This window comes from Heptranchias perlo, chromosome 6, assembly GCF_035084215.1.
Source record: "Heptranchias perlo isolate sHepPer1 chromosome 6, sHepPer1.hap1, whole genome shotgun sequence".
Classification (NCBI taxonomy): domain Eukaryota; kingdom Metazoa; phylum Chordata; class Chondrichthyes; order Hexanchiformes; family Hexanchidae; genus Heptranchias; species Heptranchias perlo.
Window position 1 is genome coordinate 3,308,340 of NC_090330.1, and position 19,128 is coordinate 3,327,467.

Genomic DNA, 19,128 nt, shown 5'->3' on the forward strand with positions numbered 1-19,128 from the left:
GGGAGGGAGAGGAATCTCGAGGGATGGGGTGGGCAGACCACGGGGTAGGCTTTCAATTTGCTGCCCGGGCGGTTTCTACAACGGGCAGCTGGCCCGCACCGCGTAGTTTTACACCCATGCTTAGTGCATGGAATCATCTAGAATGTTAGCCCAGCACAAGGGGGTTGGAGTATAAGAGTCAGGAGGTCTTGCTGCAATTATATAGGGCTCTGGTGAGACCACATCTGGAGTACTGTGTACAGGTTTGGTCTCCTTACCTAAGGAAGGATATACTTGCCTTGGAGGCGGTGCAACGAAGGTTCACTAGATTAATTCCTGGGACGAGAGGGTTGTCCTATGAGGAGAGATTATGTAAAATCGGCCCTTCTTCTCTGGAGTTTGGAAGAATGAGAGGTGATCTCATTGAAACGTATAAAATTCTTAAGAGAGATTGACAGGGTAGATGCTGAGAGGCTGTTTCCCCTGGTTGGAGAGTTTAGAACCAGGGGACATAGTCTCAGGATAAGGGGTCGGCCATTTAGGACCGAGATGAGGAAAAATTTCTTCACTCAGAGGGTTGTGAATCTTTGGAATTCTCTACCCCAGAGGGCTGTGGATGCTCAGTCGTTGAGTATATTCAAGACTGAGATCGATAGATTTTTGGACACGAAGGGAATCAAGGGATATGGGGATCGGGCGGGAAAGTGGAGTTGAGGTAGAAGATCAGCCAAGGTTGGTGAGCTGCAGACAAATTTTAAGGAGTTGGGAAAGAGATTAATAAGCAGGACCTCAAAGGTAGTAATCTCTGGATTATTCCCGGTGCCACGTGCTAGCGAGTATAGAAATAGGAGGATAGAACAGATGAATGAGTGGCTGGAGAGATGGTGCAGGAGGGAGGGCTTTAGATTCCTGGGGCTTTGGGACCAATCCTGGGGGAGGTACGTTCTGTACAGGCCGGACGGGTTGCACGTCAACAGAGCTGGGACCAATGTCCTGTCGGGGAGGTTCGCTAGTGATGTGGGGGTGGGGGCTGTAGCTAATTTGGCAGGGGGATGGGCAACAGAATATTGCATTGAAAAGGAGAAACAAGGTGCAGAAAGGATTGGGAGAGACAGATAGCACTAGAGTAAGAGATAGTGTGGTATTAGATGAGACCAGACTAAGAGAGAATACAAAAAGGTCTATGATAGGTTTAGAGTGCATGTGTATAAACGCACGAAGTGTAGTAAACAAGGTTGGTGAGCTGCAGGCACAAATAGCCACATGGGAATATGATGTCGTGGCGATAACGGAGACCTGGCACAAAAAAGGGTCGGATTGGGCACTCAATATTCCTGGATACAAGGTGTTCAGGAAAGATAGGGAAGGAAACAAAAGAGGGGTGGTGGCAGTATTGATTAAGGAGAATATTGCAGTACTGGAGAGAGAGGATGTCCTGGAGGGGTCAAGGACAGAATCTATTTGGTTAGAGTTAAGAAACACTAGAGGTGCCATTACACTACTGGGTGTATTCTATAGGCCACCAAGGAAGGATATAGAGGAGCAAATTTGCAGGGAAATTACAGAGAGGTGCAAGGCTCATAGAGTGGTGATAATGGGAGACTTCAACTATCCTAATACAGACTGGGATAGTAATAATAATAAGGGGCAAAGAGGGGAAGGAATTTTTGAAGTGTGTTCAGGAGAACTTTCTTGACCAGTACGTTTCTGGCCCAACGAGGAAGGAGGCATTGCTGGATCTGGTTCTGGGGAATGAGGTGGGCCAAGTGGAGCAAGTGTCAGTGGGGGAACATTAAGGGAACAGTGGTCACAGTATCATAAGGTTTAGATTAGCTATGGAAAAGGTCAAAGAGCATTCTAGAGTAAAAATACTCAATTGGAGGAGGGCCAATTTCAGTGGGATGAGAACGGATCTGGCCCGGGTAAATTGGAATCAAAGATTGGCAGGTAAGACTAATTGAACAATGGGCGGCCTTTAAAGAGGAGATAGTCCGGGTACAGTCTAGATACATTCCCATGTGGGAGAAATGTAGGGCAACTAAAGCCAGAGCTCCCTGGATGATGAAAGAGATAGAGAGTAAGATGAAGCAGAAACAAGGGGTGTGTGACAGATGTCAGGTTGATAACACAAGTGGGAACCAGGCTGAATATCGAAAGTTCAGAGGGGAAGTGAAAAAGGAACTAAGAGAGAGTATGAGAATAGACTGGCAGCCAACATAAAAAGGAATTCAAAAGTCATGTAAACAGTAAACGGGTAGTAAGAGGAGAGGTGGGACCGATTAGGGACCAAAAAGGAGATCTACACATGGAGGCAGAGGGGATGGCCGAGGTACTAAATGAGGACTTTGCATCTGTCTTTACCAAGGAAGATAATGCTGCCAGAGTCTCAGTAAAGGAAGATATATTTGAGATACTGGATGGGCTAAAAATTGATAAAGAGGAGGTACTAGAAAGGCTGGCTGTACTTAAAGTAGATAAATCACCCGGTCCGGATGTGATGCATCCTCAGTTGCTGAGGGAAGTAAGATACTAGCTCAATTGCTAAATTTAAATCTGAGATAGATATGGGCCAAAGGCAGGTATATGGAGTTAGATCACAGATCAGCCATGATCTTATCAAATGGCGGAGCAGGCACGAGGGGCTGAATGGCCTACTCCTGTTCCTATGTTCCGATGGCAATTGCCAAGGTACTGGCCATAATCTTCCAAACATCCGTAGATACAGGGGTGGCGCCAGAGGACTGCAGAATTGCAAATGTTAAATCCTTGTTCAAAAAAGGGTGTAAGGATAAACCCAGCAACTACAGGCCAGTCAGTTTAATCTCGGTGGTGGGGAAACTTTGAGAAATGATAATCCAGGACAGAATTAACAGTCACTTGGACGAGTGTGGATTGATTAGGGAAAGCCAGCACAGGTTTGTTAAAGGCAAATTGTGTTTAACTAACCTGATAGAGTTTTTTGATGAGGTAACAGAGAGGGTCGATGAGGGCAATGCGGTTGATGTGGTGTATATGGACTTTCAAAAGGCGTTTGATAAAGTACCGCATAATAGGCTTGTCATCAAAGTTGAAGCCCATAGAATAAAGGGGGCAGTAGCAACATGGATACAGAATTGGCTAAGGGACAGGAAACAGAGAGTAGTGGTGAACAGTTGTTTTTTGGACTGGAGGGAGGTGTACAGTGGTGCTCCCCAGGGGTCAGTGCTGGGACCACTGCTTTTCTTGATATATATTAATGACTTGGACTTGGGTGTACAGGGCACAATTTCAAAATTTGCAGATGACACAAATCTTGGAAGGGTAGTAAACAGTGAGGAGGATAGTGATGGAGTTCAAGAGGATATAGACAGGCTGGTGGAATGGGCGGACACGTGGCAGATGGAATTTAATGCAGAGAAGTGTGAAGTGATACATTTTGGTAGGAAGAACAAAGAGAGGCAATATAAACTAGAGGGCACAACTCTAAAAGGGGTACAGGAACAGAGAGATCTGGGGGTATACAAATCTTTGAAGGTGGCAGGGCAGGTTGAGAAAGCGGTTAAAAGAGCATACGGGATCCTGGGCTTTATAAATAGAGGTATAGAGTACAAAAGCAAGGAAGTTATGATGAACCTTTATAAAACACTGGTTCGGTCACAATTGGAGCATTGTGTTCAATTCTGGGCACTGCACTTTAGGAAAGATGTGAAGGCCTTAGAGAGGGTGCAGAAAAGATTTACTAGAATGATTCCAGGGATGAGGGACTTCAGTTATGTGGATAGACTGGAGAAGCTGGGGTTGTTCTCCTTGGAACAGAGAAGGTTGCGAGGAGATTTGACAGAGGTGTTCAAAATCATGAAGGGTCTAGACAGAGTAGATAGAGAGAAACTGTTCCCATTGGCAGAAGAGTGAAGAACCAGAGGACATAGATTTAAGGTGATTGGCAAAAGAACCAAAGGCGACATGAGGAAAAACTTTTTTACACAGCGAGTGGTTAGGATCTGGAATGCACTGCCCGAGGGGGTGGTGGAGGCAGATTCAATCATGGCCTTGAATTGGGAACTGGATAAGTACTTGAAAGGAAAAAATTTGCAGGGCTACGGGGAAAGGGCGGGGGAGTGGGACTAGCTGGATTGCTCTTGCATAGAGCCGGCACGGACTCGATGGGATGAATGGCCCCCTTCCGTGCTGTAACCTTTCTATGATGATGAACTTATTGAATGGCGGAGCAGGCTCGGGGGGCCGAATGGAATACTTCTGCTCCTATTTCTTATGTTCGTTTGCTCTAATTCAGGGATAATCCCAGGTTGGGGAGGGGCGGTGAGAAAACAGAGTGATCACAACGATCAGGAAAGAGTGAACAGGCGGGGGCTCTTTTCTCCAGAAAGGAGAAGGCTGAGGGGAGACCTGACAGAGGTCTTTAAGGCAATGAAAGGGTTTGATAGGGTAAACGTGGAGAAAATGTTTCCACTTGTGCGGGAGACCAGAACTAGGGACCATAAATATAAGATAGTCACTAATAAATCCAATCGGGAATTCAGGAGAAACTTCTTTACCCAGAGAGTGGTGAGAATGTGGAACTCACTCCCACAAGGAGTAGTTGAGGTGAATAGTGTAGATACATTTAAGGGGAAGCTCGATAAACACATGAGGGAGAAAGGAATAGAAGGATATGCTGATAGGGTGAGATGAAGTAGGGAGGGAGGAGGCTCGTGTGGAGCATAAACACCGGCATGGACCAGTGGGGCCGAATGGCCTGTTTCTGTGCTGTACATTCTATGTAATCCCAGATCCACAAGGTTTTTGCCTCATCCAAGAAAATAGTCGCAATGTGGGTGGGGTGCGGATGAGGTTGGTGGGGGGGGGCGGGAGTAGGGGGGTGGGGGGAATGGTTGTTTGCGCTTCACCTTCCTGCCCCAACGTTTGTTCCACCAGCACTTGTTGGGCACCATTGGGAGGACGCTCTGACCTAACCCCCCCCCCCCCCCGGGAATCCGGCCGCGGACGGGGCCTAGCCCTGCCGAACTCTGCCGAGAGCAGCAGAGAGCCCGGGGTAAGGGCCTAGGCTTCCAGACGGAGGGACCAAAACTAGGCCGAACGGCCTCCCTCCGCTGCATCCATCACGTGTCTCAAAGCCAGGCCCCTGGGGTGAAAGGGGAAGCTCGCCCCCAACTCCCTTGGCAAGTTATCCCCCCGGGATTTATTTTCCACGCATTAAAAACAGAAAGTACCTGCATTTATATAGCGCCTTTCACGACCCCAGGACGTCCCAAAGCGCTTTACAGCCAATGAAGTACTTTTGAAGGGTAGTCACTGTTGTAATGTAGGAAACGCGGCAGCCAATTCGCGCACAGCAAGATCCCACAAACAGCAATGAGATAAGTGACCCAGATAATCTGTTTTCTTAGTGATGTTGATTGAGGGATAAATATCGGCCCCCAGGGCACCGGGGAGAACTCTGCCTGCTCTCCTTCGAAATAGCGGCCGTGGGATCTTTTACGTCTGCCCGACGGCGGGGGGGTTGGGGGGGCCTCGGTTTAACGTCTCATCCGAAAGTCGGCACCTCCGACAGCGCTGCGCCGGGAATGTTAGCCCACGTCCTGCGCTCAAATCTCTGGGAGTGGGGCTGGAACCCGCGACCTTCTGACTCAGAGGTGAGAGTTGCTGCCCATTAAGCCACGGCCGACACAGCATTAAAGCCGATTTCTTTTTTTTTTTGGGGCAGGCTGTTGAAGGAAATCCTGCCCAAATCAGAGATTCTGTACCAGCGAGTGAAAGCCAACCGAGACCATTGGATTAAAGTCTCTCCCAAGTTCACCACCACAGGTCTTCCCAGTAACAACTCTCTGGACTTCCTAGATGAAGATGCAACAGATGGAACACCACCAGTGAACAAGTCCCCAAAGAGCAAGACCCCCATAGTCAAGGGAAAGAAATCCAATTCTAAACATTAATGATTATTTTTATTGCAGTTGAAAAGAACAGAAAAAAATAATAAGGAAGTGACTGACATCAGCAAATGTTGGCATCTTTTTAATTTATTTTTACAGGCCTGAACGTTAATTGAGTGGACATTTTCCATAGTCTTTTTCTCACTCTTATTTTTTTGAGATTTACACTCAACTACAACTTGCATTTATATAGCGCCTTTAACGTAGTAAAAACATCCCAAGGCGCTTCACAGGATCGATTATCAAAACAAAAATTGACACCGAGCCACTTAAGGTGATATTAGGACAGGTGACCAAAAGCTTGGTCAAAGTGGTAGGTTTTGAGGAGCGTCTTAAAGGAGGAGAGGGAGAGGCGGAGAGGTTTAGGGAGGGAATTCCAGAGCTTAGGGCACGGCCGTCAATGGTGGGACGATGGAAATCGGGGACGCGCAAGAGGCCAGAATTGGAGGAGACGCAGAGATCTCGGAGGGTTGTAGGGCTGCAGGAGGGTTACAGAGATGGGGGCGAGGGGGTGAGTCCATGGAGGGATTTGAAAACAAGCATGCATATTTAAGCATTATAGGGGACGAGGCTGGCATATTTAAAGGTGAAGGTTAATCGCAGGACGGCTTGCCCACGTGTAGCTGGATTGGACACTACAGGAAAAGTTTCCCTGACAGCCCCACGTTGTGGAGCCAGCGCCGTCCCACATCTGGGACGAACGCAAATCGCTCCCGCCCACCGCCCCCCACACTTGGTTATTCAACATTCAAGGTTGGGGGTGGGTGGAGGTAACTTAGACCGACCGGCGATGAGAGAAAGGTAGACGGCAGAGCGTAAGGGCAGTGAGAGGAAAGTCGATGGTTATGGAAGGTCGGGGTCTCTGATGGCCTGAACCGAAATGTACAAGGAGAGTCACAGCCAAATCTTTCACCCAGCCCCAGGAGATGGTGCGGCTCGGGGCAGCCCATCCAGGAGAAAAGTGTTGCAGGGGGGGGAGGGGGGGTTCTCATTCCTTGGAAGACCCGTACACATTGAGGACGGGGTCAATTATCACATGGGGACGATCCAATTCGTAAGGGGAGTAGCCATTGATGGACAGCCAACCCGAGGAGAGGCACTTCCAATTCAAAGAGCAAAATCCCTTCCCTCCCCACCCCCTCAGCCTCCCCCACTCCCCGCCCTCCTCACCCCCCCCCACCCCCACGGCTCAGTTGGCGTTACAAGTGTGGGACTGGAGTCACGAGTAGTCCAGACTAAGTAACGGGTGACAGGCTCCCTTCCCTAAAGGACACCAATCCGCCAGCTTTCACGGTCATTTTTTAAAAATCAGGCGACATCCCACCAATGGCCAGGTTTATTGGGTTTGATTTCACTGTGGTGGAATTTGAACTCCTGGGTTGCTAGTCCAGCAGTGTGACCACTAGGCTCCAATAGTTGGGTGGTCCACCGCAGCTCGATGTCCAGTCTCACACGAGAAGAACAGCTGTCCTGGCCGAGCAGCTGGCACGCACGGAACCGTACCCCCACATCGGGTCTTTGTGTACCCCACTGCCGCAGTCGTTTGAACCGTCACTGAGACTTTTGAGTTTGCTGTGCTCCTTGATAGTGTATTCTGTGGACTGTCAATGGTGGGGCTTTCGGTATCGCAATGGATTAGCTTATTGCTCATTTACTGCCAGTATCTGCATCCTAAGACCAGTCCGTACTGATAGGGTGAGGAGATCCTCTCCCTGCTGCCTCTAATGAGATTGGGACTTCCCCCAAACCCAGTTTCTAATGGGTACAGATTCACCAGACAACACTGCTTACAACTCAACACTCCAGCGACATATTGAACATGGAATAATCACAAGGGGTGCCTGAGGCAGGAGCAGTAGAAAGGGAGCTTTACTCTGTATCAAACCCGTGCTGTACCTGCCCTGGGAGTGTTTGATGGGACAGTGTAGAGGGAGCTTTACTCTGTATCAAACCCGTGCTGTACCTGCCCTGGGAGTGTTTGATGGGGCAGTGTAGAGGGAGCTTTACTCTGTATCTAACCCGTGCTGTACCTGCCCTGGGAGTGTTTGATTGGGCAGTGTAGAGGGAGCGTCACTCTGTACCTGCCCCGGGAGTGTTTGATTGGGCAGTGTAGAGGGAGCGTCACTCTGTACCTGCCCTGGGAGTGTTTGATTGGGCAGTGTAGAATGTTTGTATCTTTTTGCTTTAATCACAAGGTCTAAAGAGTTCAATTTCCCCCATCCGCTCCCACCTTCCATAAATTTCTACCTGTCTTGTTCAACTGGAAGCAAATCCTGTTGAATGGCATCACAGTCCCAAGAAGAGGGAGGTTTGAAGGTGAAGGTGTCTGTACAGTTACTAATAATGAAAAAGCCTCACTATTATTGTGCCTTGTGCGTTATAAACTGATGGGATAGTATAGGAATAGCCATTTTGTTTAGAGCTCCGCCTTAATGTTACATTCGTAAAGTTCTGCTCCAGTAACATCAACATTGAGGCGGGGCTACAACACAAAATGGCTGCTCTCCGTAAAGTAACAGGGGGAGGCCATTCAGCCCTTCGAACCTGCTCTCCCATTTTGTCAGCCACCTCTCATTTTTTTTATTCCCATTCCCTGCCCTTTTTCCCGAAATCCCTCAACACCCATGACGTATGATTCTGACCAGCAGAACACACAGTAAGAAGAGAGATACTGGGCAGTGAGCTGGTGACTTCCTGTAAGACATTCAGTAGAATACACTTTATGTATTAAGGGGCATTTGCCATGTGCTACTTGTCTAAACTTGTCAAGATATCACTCACTCTGAACTACACGAGTGGTCGGAGCTGTCTAGCTATTGTAAATATAAAACGTTTATGTTTCTGAATAAATTCTGTTTTTTGCGGTTCTCCACTCCCTTCATTTAACTTTCTTGCCTCTTTTAATTCAGCAAAGGAGGACAAAGAGATTGATTAAGAGGGGAAAAATAGAGTATGAGAGTAAACTAGCAGGGAACATAAAAACTGACTGTAAAAGCTTCTATAAATATGTCAAGAGAAAAAGATTAGTGAAGACAAATGTAGGTCCCTTACAGTCAGAAATGGGGGAAATTATAATGGGGAACAAAGAAATGGCAGAACAATTAAACACATACTTTGGTTCTGTCTTCACAAAGGAGGCCACAAATAACCTCCCAGAAATGTTAGGGAACCAAGGGTCTAGTGAGAGGGAGGAACTGAAGGAAACCAGTATTAGTAAAAAAAAAAGTGCTAGGGAAATTATCAAATCCCCAGGGCCTGATAATCTACATCCCAGAGTACTAAAGGAAGTGGCCCTGGAAATAGTGGATGCATTGGTGATCATCTTCCAAAATTATATAGACTCTGGAACAGTTCCTACAGATTGGAGGGTGGCAAATGTAATCCCACTATTTAAAAAAGGAGGGAGAGAAAAAACAGGGAATTACAGACCAGTTAGCCTAACATCAGTAGTGGGGAAAATGCTAGAGTCCATTATAAAAGATGTGATAACAGAACACTTGGAGGGCATTAACGGGATTGGACAAAGTCAGCATGGGTTTATGAAAGGGAAATCATGTTTAACAAATCTACTGGAGTTTTTTGAGGATGTAACTAGTAGAATAGATAGGGGAGAACCAGTGGATGTGGTGTATTTGGATTTTCAGAAGGCTTTTGATAATGTCCCACACAAGAGGTTAGTGTGCAAAATTAAAGCACATGGGATTGGGGTGAATATACTGGCATGGATTGAGAATTGGTTGACAGACAGGAAACAGAGAGTAGGAATAAATGGGTCTTTTTCCGGATGACAGGCAGTGACTAGTGGGGTACCGCAGGGATCAGTGCTTGGGCCCCAGCTATTCACAATATATATCAATGATTTGGATGAGGGAACTAAATGTAACATTTCCAGGTTTGCAGACGACACAAAGCTGGGGTGGAATGTGAGCTGTGAGGAGGATGCAAAGAGGCTCCAATGTGATTTAGACAAGTTGGGTGAGTGGGCAAGAATATGGCAGATGCAGTATAACGTGGATAAATGTGAGGTTATCCACTTTGGTTGTAAAAACAGAAAGGCAGATTATTATCTGAATGGTGATAGATTGGGAAAAGGGGAGGTGCAACGAGACCTGGGTGTTCTTGTACACCAGTCGCTGAAAGCGAGCATTCAGGTGCAGCAAGCAGTTAGGAAGGCGAATGGTATGTTGGCCTTCATTGCAAGAGGATTTGAGTACAGGAGCAGGGATGTCTTACTGCAGTTATACAGGGCCTTGGTGAGACCACATCTGGAGTATTGTGTGCAAGTTTGGTCTCCTTATCTGAGGAAGGATGTCCTTGCCATGGAGGGAGTGCAACGAAGGTTTACCAGACTGATTCCTGGGATGGCAGGACTGACGTATGAGGAGAGATTGGGTTGACTAGGCATATATTCACTAGAGTTTAGAAGAATGAGAGGTAATCTTATCGAAACATATAAAATTCTAACAGGACTGGTTAGACTAGATGCAGAGAGGATGTTCCCGATGGCTGGGGAGTCCAGAACCAGGGGTCACAGTCTCAGGATACGGGGAATGCCATTTAGAACCGAGATGAGGAGAAATTTCTTCACTCAGAGGGTGGTGAACCTGTGGAATTCTCTACCACAGAAGGCAGTGGAGGCCAAGTCATTAGATGTATTCAAGAAGGAGATAGATATATTTCTTAATGCTAAAGGGATCAAGGGACTTGGGGAAAAAGCGGGAACAGGGTACTGAGTTAGACGATCAGCCATGATCATTTCGAATGGCGGAGCAGGCCCGTAGGGCCGAATGGCCTACTCTTGCTCCTGTTTTCAATGTTTTATTTCGTTTACATTGTTGAGAACTTTGGCATCAATTTTGCCAGACTGGAACGGACTAGGGGTTGCCAACTCTGGTTGGACGTAACCCTGGAGATTTCACCACGTGACATCCCACCTCCAACTGCCCTGCCCCCACACTCTCCCGCCATCGGTCGCCCAACACGTCCATCATCGCGAAGCCCCGCCTTCCCCATGGCCAATCGGGAAATGAGGAGACTCTTCATTACTCGATTGGGCGATTCTTGACCGTCAGTCAAACAGCCTTTTCTCTCCCATCGTCTCCAATATTTTTATCACTAATGAACAGAAGTGTTCAAAGAAAATGAAAAAACATACTATTATTTTAATGCCCCCCCCCAACCCATGATTTTTCTCCCGGGTGTTTTGCTCGCATCAGTGTCTGCGAGATTTATTTTCAATTCCTGGAGACTCCAGGCCAATACTGGAGGAGTTAGCAACTCCTGGAACTGACTGGCCTGATCTGTTTGAGAAGAGACGCAGGCAGAAAACACCCCATCAGGACCTTGCATCTGGTATCTCCTTGTGGATTGTTGGTCTCCCATTCATCCTGGACCTATTGTCCTTCTAGTAACGTGCTCTAGGTTCTGTTATTGTGCTAAATGCCTTAGAAAGAAAGAGCTTGCATTTTATAGCGCCTTTCGTGACCTCAGGACGTCCCAAAGCGCTTTACAGCCAGTGAAGTACTTTTTCTTGAAGTGTAGTCACTGTTGGAATGTTGGAATCGTGGCAGCCAATTTGTGCACAGCAAGATCCCACAAACAGCAGTGAGATAATGACCAGATAATCAGTTTTTTTTTAGTGATATTGGTCGAGGGGCAAATATTGGCCTAGGTTTCTGGGGAGAACTCTCCGCCTCTTCTTTGAAATAATGCCATAAAGTCTCCCGTGGGGTGAGCTGGTTGTGGGAGCGTGGACTCAGCTTCATGCTCACCCCAAAAATGTAGCTGAGGCCCCAGGACCAATTTCTAGTGATCCTACGGGCCTCCATCTTTGGGGCAAGATCCTCGGATTGTTCCCTGATCCCACCCGTGCTCTGAAAGTGGCCGACAGGAATTTCTGAGCCTCTGAGTTCTAATTAGGACCAGTGGAATCAAAGAGCACAGAAGGAGGCCATTCAGCCCATCGTGCCTGTGCCGGCTCTTTGAAAGAGCTGTCCAATTAGTCCCACTCCCACGGTCTTTCCCCATAGCCCTGCAAATTATTTCCCCCTTCAAGTATTTATCCAATTCATAAGAACATAAGAAATAGGAGCAGGAGTAGGCCATCCGGCCCCTCGAGCCTGCTCCGCCATTCGACAAGATCATAGCTGATCTTCTACCTCAACATCATTTTCCTGCACCATCCCCATATCCCTTGATGCTTTTAATATTTAGAAATCTATCGCTCTCTGTTTTGAATGTACTCAATGACTGAGCCTCCACAGCCCTCTGGGGTAGAGAATTCCAAAGATTCACCACCCTCTGAGTGAAGAAATTTCTCCTCATCTCAGTCCTAAATGGCCGGCCCCTTATCCTGAGACTGTGACCCCTGGTCCTAGACTCCCCAGCCAGGGGAAACAGCCTCCCTGCATCTACCCTGTCGAGCCCTAGCTGTTCATCTACGAAAACATATTGAACGGGTTCCAAGAGTTGGGGGAAGGGATGGGAAGAGTTGAGGTAAGATCTCTTGGACTCAACATCATCACCAACCCTGAAGAATCGGGGGACGGGACACAGAATTAAAACACCCACCCCCACTCCAGAAAACTCCCAGGTCAGTCTTCGAAGATTTCAAGTAACGTCAGGAACTGGACTTTGGATACACTGCAGGAATCCTGTGCTATTATCGTCTGGGAGCAAGAGTTGACCTTTACCCTTTGTCTACCTGACAACCAGCTCCTCAATTAGAAGATAAAGCAGATACCAGGTCCTGCCTGCAAACAGGAAATAAAAATCTCCCCCTCCTACAACAATAAAGGAACCATTTCACGAACCAGTGAAAATAATGTTGTTAATTCATTTTGTTGTTAATTACATAGACTTTACAGCACAGAAACAGGCCATTCGGCCCAACAGGTCCATGCCAACAGGTGAGCCTCCTCCCACCCTACTTCATCTCACCCTATCAGCATATCCTTCTATTCCTTTCTCCCTCATGTGTTTATTGAGCTTCCCCTTAAATGTATCTATACTCGTCACCTCAACTACTCCTTGTGGGAGCGAGTTCCACATTCTCACCACTCTCTGGGTAAAGAAGTTTCTCCTGAATTCCCTATTGGATTTATTGGTGACTATCTTATATTTATGGCCCCAAGTTCTGGTCTCCCCCACAAGTGAAAACATCCTCTCTACGTCTACCCTATCAAACCCTTTCATAATTTTAAAGACCTCTATCGAGTCACCCCTCAGCCTTCTCTTTTCTATCTCTTTTCCCTCAAGGGTCCTAGTAAATGTTTTTCTGATACCTGATTCATTTAAAGGGATGAACGGGCCAGGGGAAAAAAAGAATCTTGGATTCCAGCCCCTGTCAAGGTGCTTTTATATATATATATATATATTTTTTAAAATTAATTCTTTGGACTGTGGGTGTCGCCGACAAGACCAGCATTTATTGCCCATCTAGAGTTGCCTTCAACCGAGAGGCTCGCTAGGCCACTTCAGAGGGCAGTTAAGAGTCAACCACTTTGGTGTGGGGCTGGAGTCACATATAGGCCCAGTCCGGGTAAGGACGGCAGGTTTCCTTCCCTAAAGGACATTAGTGAACCAGTTGGGTTTTTACGACAATCCGACAGTTTCATGGTCACTTTTACTGAGACCAGATTTTTACAGCTTTTTTTTAAACTGAATTCCAATTTTCTAACTTCCTTGGTGGGATTTAAACTCACGTTCGCTAAGATTATTAACCCAGGCCTGTTGGATTACTAGTCGAGTGACATAACCACTACACGGCAAGGTTATGGCAGAGCAGACTGAATTGCCTCTCTCTCCCAAGTGGAGCTAGTTTCCACTGTGATCCGGTCCTGCATCGGAATCCCCGTGAATCCGAGACACACCACACTTTGCCCACTGCACATGTGCGAAGTAACGACGTCAATAACGGCTGGTGTCATGAACTATCCAGGAGTTCACACCGAGAGGTCAGGACACAAACGTGCTCATCCTGACTCAGCATGTTTAGTGCTTAGCCTTCTTCAAAAAAGAAAAAAAGAAAGGGGCCACATAAAAGGTTGTTACACAAGGTAAGGGCTCATGGGGTTAGGGTAATATATTAACATGGATTGAGGATTGGTTAATGGACAGAAAACAGAGAGTAGGGATAAACGGGTCATTCTCAGGTTGGCAGGCTGTAACTAGTGGGGTGCCGCAAGGATCAGTGCTTGGGCCTCAGCTATTTACAATCTATATTAATGACTTAGATGAAGGGACCGAGTGTGATGTATCCAAGTTTGCTGATGATACAAAGCTAGGTGGGAAAGTAAGCTGTGAGGAGGACACAAAGAGCCTGCAAAGACAGGTTAAGTGAGTGGGCAAGAAGGTGGCAGATGGAGTATAATGTGGGGAAATGTGAGGTTATTCACTTTGGTAGGAAGAATTGAAAAACAGAATATTTTTTAAATGGTGAGAAACTATTAAATGTTGGTGTTCAGAGAGACTTGGGTGTCCTTGTACAAGAAACACAAAAAGTTAGTGTGCAGGTACAGCAGGCAATTAGGAAAGCAAAGGGCATGTGGCCTTTATTGCAAGGGGGTTGGAGTACAAGAGTAAGGAAGTCTTACTACAATTGTACAGGGATTTGGTGAGACCTCACTTGGAGTACTGTGTACAGTTTTGGTCTCCTTATCTAAGGAAGGATATATTTGCCTTGGAGGCGGTACAAAGAAGGTTCACTAGATTGATTCCTGGGATGAGAGGGTTGTCCTATGAGGAGAGATTGAGTAGAATGGGCCTATACTCTCTGAAGTTTAGAAGAATGAGAGGTGATCTCATTGAAACATATAAGATTATTAGGGGGCTTGACAGGGTAGATGCTAAGAGATTGTTTCCCCTGGTTGGAGAGTCTAGAACTAGGGGGCATAGTCTCAGGATAAGGGGTCGGCCATTTAGGACTGAGATGAGGAGGAATTTCTTCATGCAGTGGGTTGTGAATCTACGGAATTCTCTACCCCAGGGGGCTGTGGATGCTCAGTTATTGAGTATATTCAAGGCTGAGATCGATAGATTTTTGGACTCTAGGGGAATCAAGGGATATGGGGATCGGGCAGGAAAGTGGAGTTGAGGTCAAAGATCAGCCAAGATCTGATTGAATGGCGGAGCAGGCTCGAGGGGCTGTACGGCCTACTTCTGCTCCTATTTCTTATGTTCTTAAAGACTTTTTCAAATGTAGTCACCGTTGTAATGTAGGAAACGCAGCAGCCAATTTGTACACAGCAAGATCCCACAAACAGCAATGAGATAAATGACCAGATAATCCGTATTAGCGATATTGGTTGAGGAATAAATATTGGGCCAGGTCACCGGGGAGAACTCCCCCTGCTCTTCTTCGAATAGTGGCTGTGGGACCTTTTATTTCCAGCTGAGGGGGCGGACGGGGCCTCAGTTTAATGTCTCATCTTAAAGACGGCACCTCTGACAGTGCAGCACTCCCTCAGTACCGTGACTGGGAGTGTCAGCCTGGATTTTGTGCTCAAGTCTCTGGAGCGGGGCTCGAACCCACCACCTTCTGACTCAGAGACGAGAGAGGGTGCCGCCCAGAGAACTCAGAGAACCGGCAGGAGATTGGGAAACCCGGCACAAAAGAGAGTCCAATTGTGCAGCCTCTTCATCGTTGATTGTGAACTGACACCAAATATTGTTAGTCAGGTTATATCATTGCAAATGAGGCATTTGGCCAATGTGTGGAACTCCATACCATTCATATTCATAGGTGTTAAACGGGATCAGCAGAAAACGTTGGAACGAAAACACCGGGGAACATTGAACTTTCACAACAACCTGCATTTATATAGCACCTTTAACGTCCCTGGGCGGTTCACAGGAGCGATTATCTAACAAGCTTTGACACCGAGCTACATATGGAGATATTAGCACAGGTGACAAGAGGTAGGTTTACAGGAGGAGAGAGAGGCGGAGAGGTTTAGGGAGGGAATTCCAGAGCTTAGGGCCGAGGCAGCTGAAGGCACGGCCGCCAATGGCGGAGCGATGGGAAATCGGGGGTGCGCGAGAGGCCAGAATTGGAGGAGCGCAGAGATCTTGGAGGGTTGTAGGGGGCTGGAGGAGGTTACAGAGACAGTGAGGGGGGCGAGGGCCATGGAGGGATTTGAAAACATGGATGAGAATTTTAAAATCGAGGCGTTGCTGGACCTGGAGCCGATTTACTTCAGTGACCGTAGGGGTGATGGGTGAACGGGACTTGGTGCGAGTTAGGATACGGGCAGCAGAGTTTTGGATGAGCTCAAGATTACGGAGGGTGGAAGATCTCGATTTGACGCTGCTTAAAACCTACCTCTTTGCCCAAGCTTTTGGTCTCCTGTCCTAATATCTCCTTATGTGGCTCGGTGTCAAATTTTGTTTGATAATCGCTGCTGTGAAGCGCCTTGGGACGTTAAAGGCGCTATATAAAGGCACGCTGTTGTTGTTATTAACAGTTCTTTCGATTTCCAAATGCTTTGCAGACTTCCAATGTGATTTAGACAAGTTGGGTGAGTGGGCAAGAACATGGCAGATGCAGTATAACGTGGGTAAATGTGAGGTTATCCACTTTGGTTGTAAAAACAGAAAGGCAGATTATTATCTGAATGGTGATAGATTGGGAAAAGGGGAGGTGCAACGAGACCTGGGTGTCCTTGTACACCAGTCGCTGAAAGCCAGCATTCAGGTGCAGCAAGCAGTTAGGAAGGCGAATGGTATGTTGGCGTTCACTGCAAGAGGATTTGAGTACAGGAGCAGGGATGTCTTACTGCAGTTATACAGGGCCTTGGTGAGACCACATCTGGAATATTGTGTGCAGTTTTGGTCTCCTTATCTGAGGAAGGACGTCCTTGCCATGGAGGGAGTGCAACGAAGGTTTACCAGACTGATTCCTGGGATGGCAGGACTGACGTATGAGGAGAGATTGGGTCGACTAGGCTTATATTCACTAGAGTTTAGAAGAATGAGAGGTGATCTCATCGAAACATATAAAATTCTAATAGGACTAGACAGACTCGATGCAGGGAGGATGTTCCCGATGGCTGGGGAGCCCAGAACCAGGGGTCACAGTCTCAGGATACGGGGTGTGCCATTTAGAACTGAGATGAGGAGAAATTTCTTCACTCAGAGGGTGGTGAACCTGTGGAATTCTCTACCACAGAAGGCAGTGGAGGCCAAGTCATTAGATGTATTCAAGAAGGAGATAGATATATTTCTTAATGCTAAAGGGATCAAGGGATATGGGGAAAAAGCGGGAACAGGGTACTGAGTTAGACGATCAGCCATGATCATTTGGAATGGCGGAGCAGGCCCGAAGGGCCGAATGGCCTACTCTTGCTCCTATTTTCAATGATTCTATGACCATTCAGCCTGTAGGTGGATCAAGATTTTGGTACATCCCAAATTACAACCCCCTCAACCCCAACATTCCTGGTTGTGTACCAAATATACATAGTGTGTGTACACACACAAATATATACATCTATGTCTAAATGTAAGCTGGTTTTGTTGGAGGGAGGGAAGCCCCCCCTCTTCCTGTTTCCCACTCGGGGATTCCCTCCCCTCGCGCGGTGACGTCAGCCGCACTGTGACACTTTGCTTTTGTTGCCAGTTTTTTTCTTTTGACACTTTGGGCGATGGCGGCTCCCGGGGGGTGGAGGAGACACATCGGCCGGCAACTCCGGCACCGCGACCGCCAGCAGAAACTCCACTTCCAGACACTCATCCTCTCCTGTGAGCAGCACCGCCGCTCGGCTTCTGGTTTTGTGGATTGCACGTTCCGGGGGAGGGGGAGGGAGGGAGGAGGGGAGAGGGAGGGGAGGGGAGGGAAAGAGAGGAGAGGAGAGGGAGGGGAGGGAAAGAGAGGAGAGGAGAGGGAGGGGAGGGAAAGAGAGGAGAGGGAGGGGAGGGAAAGAGGGGAGAGGGAGGGGAGGGAAAGAGGGGAGAGGGAGGGGAGGGAAAGAGAGAGGGAAAGAGAGGAGAGGGGAGGGAAAGAGAGGAGAGAGAGGGGAGGGGAGGGAGAGAGAGGAGAGGGGAAGGGAGAGAGAGGAGAGGGGAGGGGAGGGAAAGAGAGGAGAGAGAGAGGGGAGGGAAAGAGAGGGAGAGAGAGAGGGGAGGGAAAGAGAGGAGAGAGAGAGGGGAGGGAAAGAGAGGAGAGAGAGGGGAGGGAAAGAGAGGGAGAGAGAGAGGAGAGGAGAGGGAGGGGAGGGGAGGGAAGGGAAGGAGAGGGAGGGGAGGGAGGGAAAGAGAGGGAAAGAGAGGAGAGGGAGGGGGGAACGTTTCATTAAATGGTCCCAATCTCAGTGTAAACACCCAGTGGTGAGTTCAGTCCGAGAGTTGTTTTATTGTAGGTTTTAACCCTCACTGCTGGGGACGGGTCCGGCAGGTTTTATTTTCTCTCCTTTTTCAATCACATGTTTACATTCCAGAATGTGTGTTCGTGTGCTGTGATCCGATTACAAAACGTCATTGCACAAGAATGTCAAATCTTGGCAGGGGCGGAGGGAGGGAGTTTGAGTCGGTTTCTGATGGACGTTTGTTGATTTTTAGCCTCTTGTGCTTCACTGGTGTCCAAACAAACTTCTTGAGAAGGTGGTGGTGAGCCGCCTTCTTGAACCGCTGCAGTCCGTGTGGTGAAGGTTCTCCCACAGTGCCGTTAGGAAGGGAGTTCCAGGATTTTGACCCAGCGACGATGAAGGAACGGCCGATATATTTCCAAGTCGGGATGGTGTGTGACTTGGAGGGGAACGTGCAGGTGGTGGTGTTCCCATGTGCCTGCTGCTCTTGTCCTTCTATCCTTGTATCTCTTCCCTGGCCCTCCTTCCTGCCCTCCAAAATGTACTTCTATAAAGAGAGAGCTCCCATCATCATCATCATCCCATCTGGGCCCAATGTAATAAATCACCAAAATTTATTTCAGTTTGTTCTTTAACAAGACCTAAAATATGACCAACCTGTGAAACCCAAACTCAAATGAAGGCAAATATTGCTTTCAGTGCCCCGTCTGCCTCCTCCATTCCCGTTGAAAGTACCGTGTCAGTTTGGCTCAGCTAATGGGCTTGCTTCGAGTCAGGGGCTGTCCAAGATTTGGGTGCATAACCCAGCCTGTTACTTCAGTGTAGTACGGAAGGGGCCCTGCACCGTCAGAGAGGCCGTTGTTTGGATCAGCTGCTAAACTGCGGCAACTGTCTGCTGAGGGTAAGGTTAAACGTCC

At 47.8% G+C, this 19,128-nt stretch overlaps 2 protein-coding genes across 3 annotated transcripts in view; both read left to right on the top strand.

Annotated features, from left to right (window-relative positions):
• Nucleotides 1-8,776, top strand: part of LOC137322682 (cGMP-dependent 3',5'-cyclic phosphodiesterase) — a 275,396-nt gene extending 266,620 nt beyond the window's left edge. For both annotated transcript variants that reach the window (XM_067985615.1, XM_067985616.1), the window contains exon 30: nt 5,684-8,776. In XM_067985615.1, the coding sequence (XP_067841716.1) occupies nt 5,684-5,912 (229 nt within the window). In that variant the 3' untranslated portion in view covers nt 5,913-8,776. The remainder of the gene's footprint in view (nt 1-5,683) is intronic.
• Nucleotides 8,777-17,531: 8,755 nt separating this feature from the next.
• LOC137322632 (protein Atg16l2) overlaps nt 17,532-19,128 on the top strand; it is a 60,528-nt gene continuing 58,931 nt past the window's right edge. Inside the window, exon 1 of the mRNA XM_067985539.1 lies at nt 17,532-17,648. Within this exon, the coding sequence (XP_067841640.1) occupies nt 17,552-17,648 (97 nt within the window). The 5' untranslated portion in view covers nt 17,532-17,551. The remainder of the gene's footprint in view (nt 17,649-19,128) is intronic.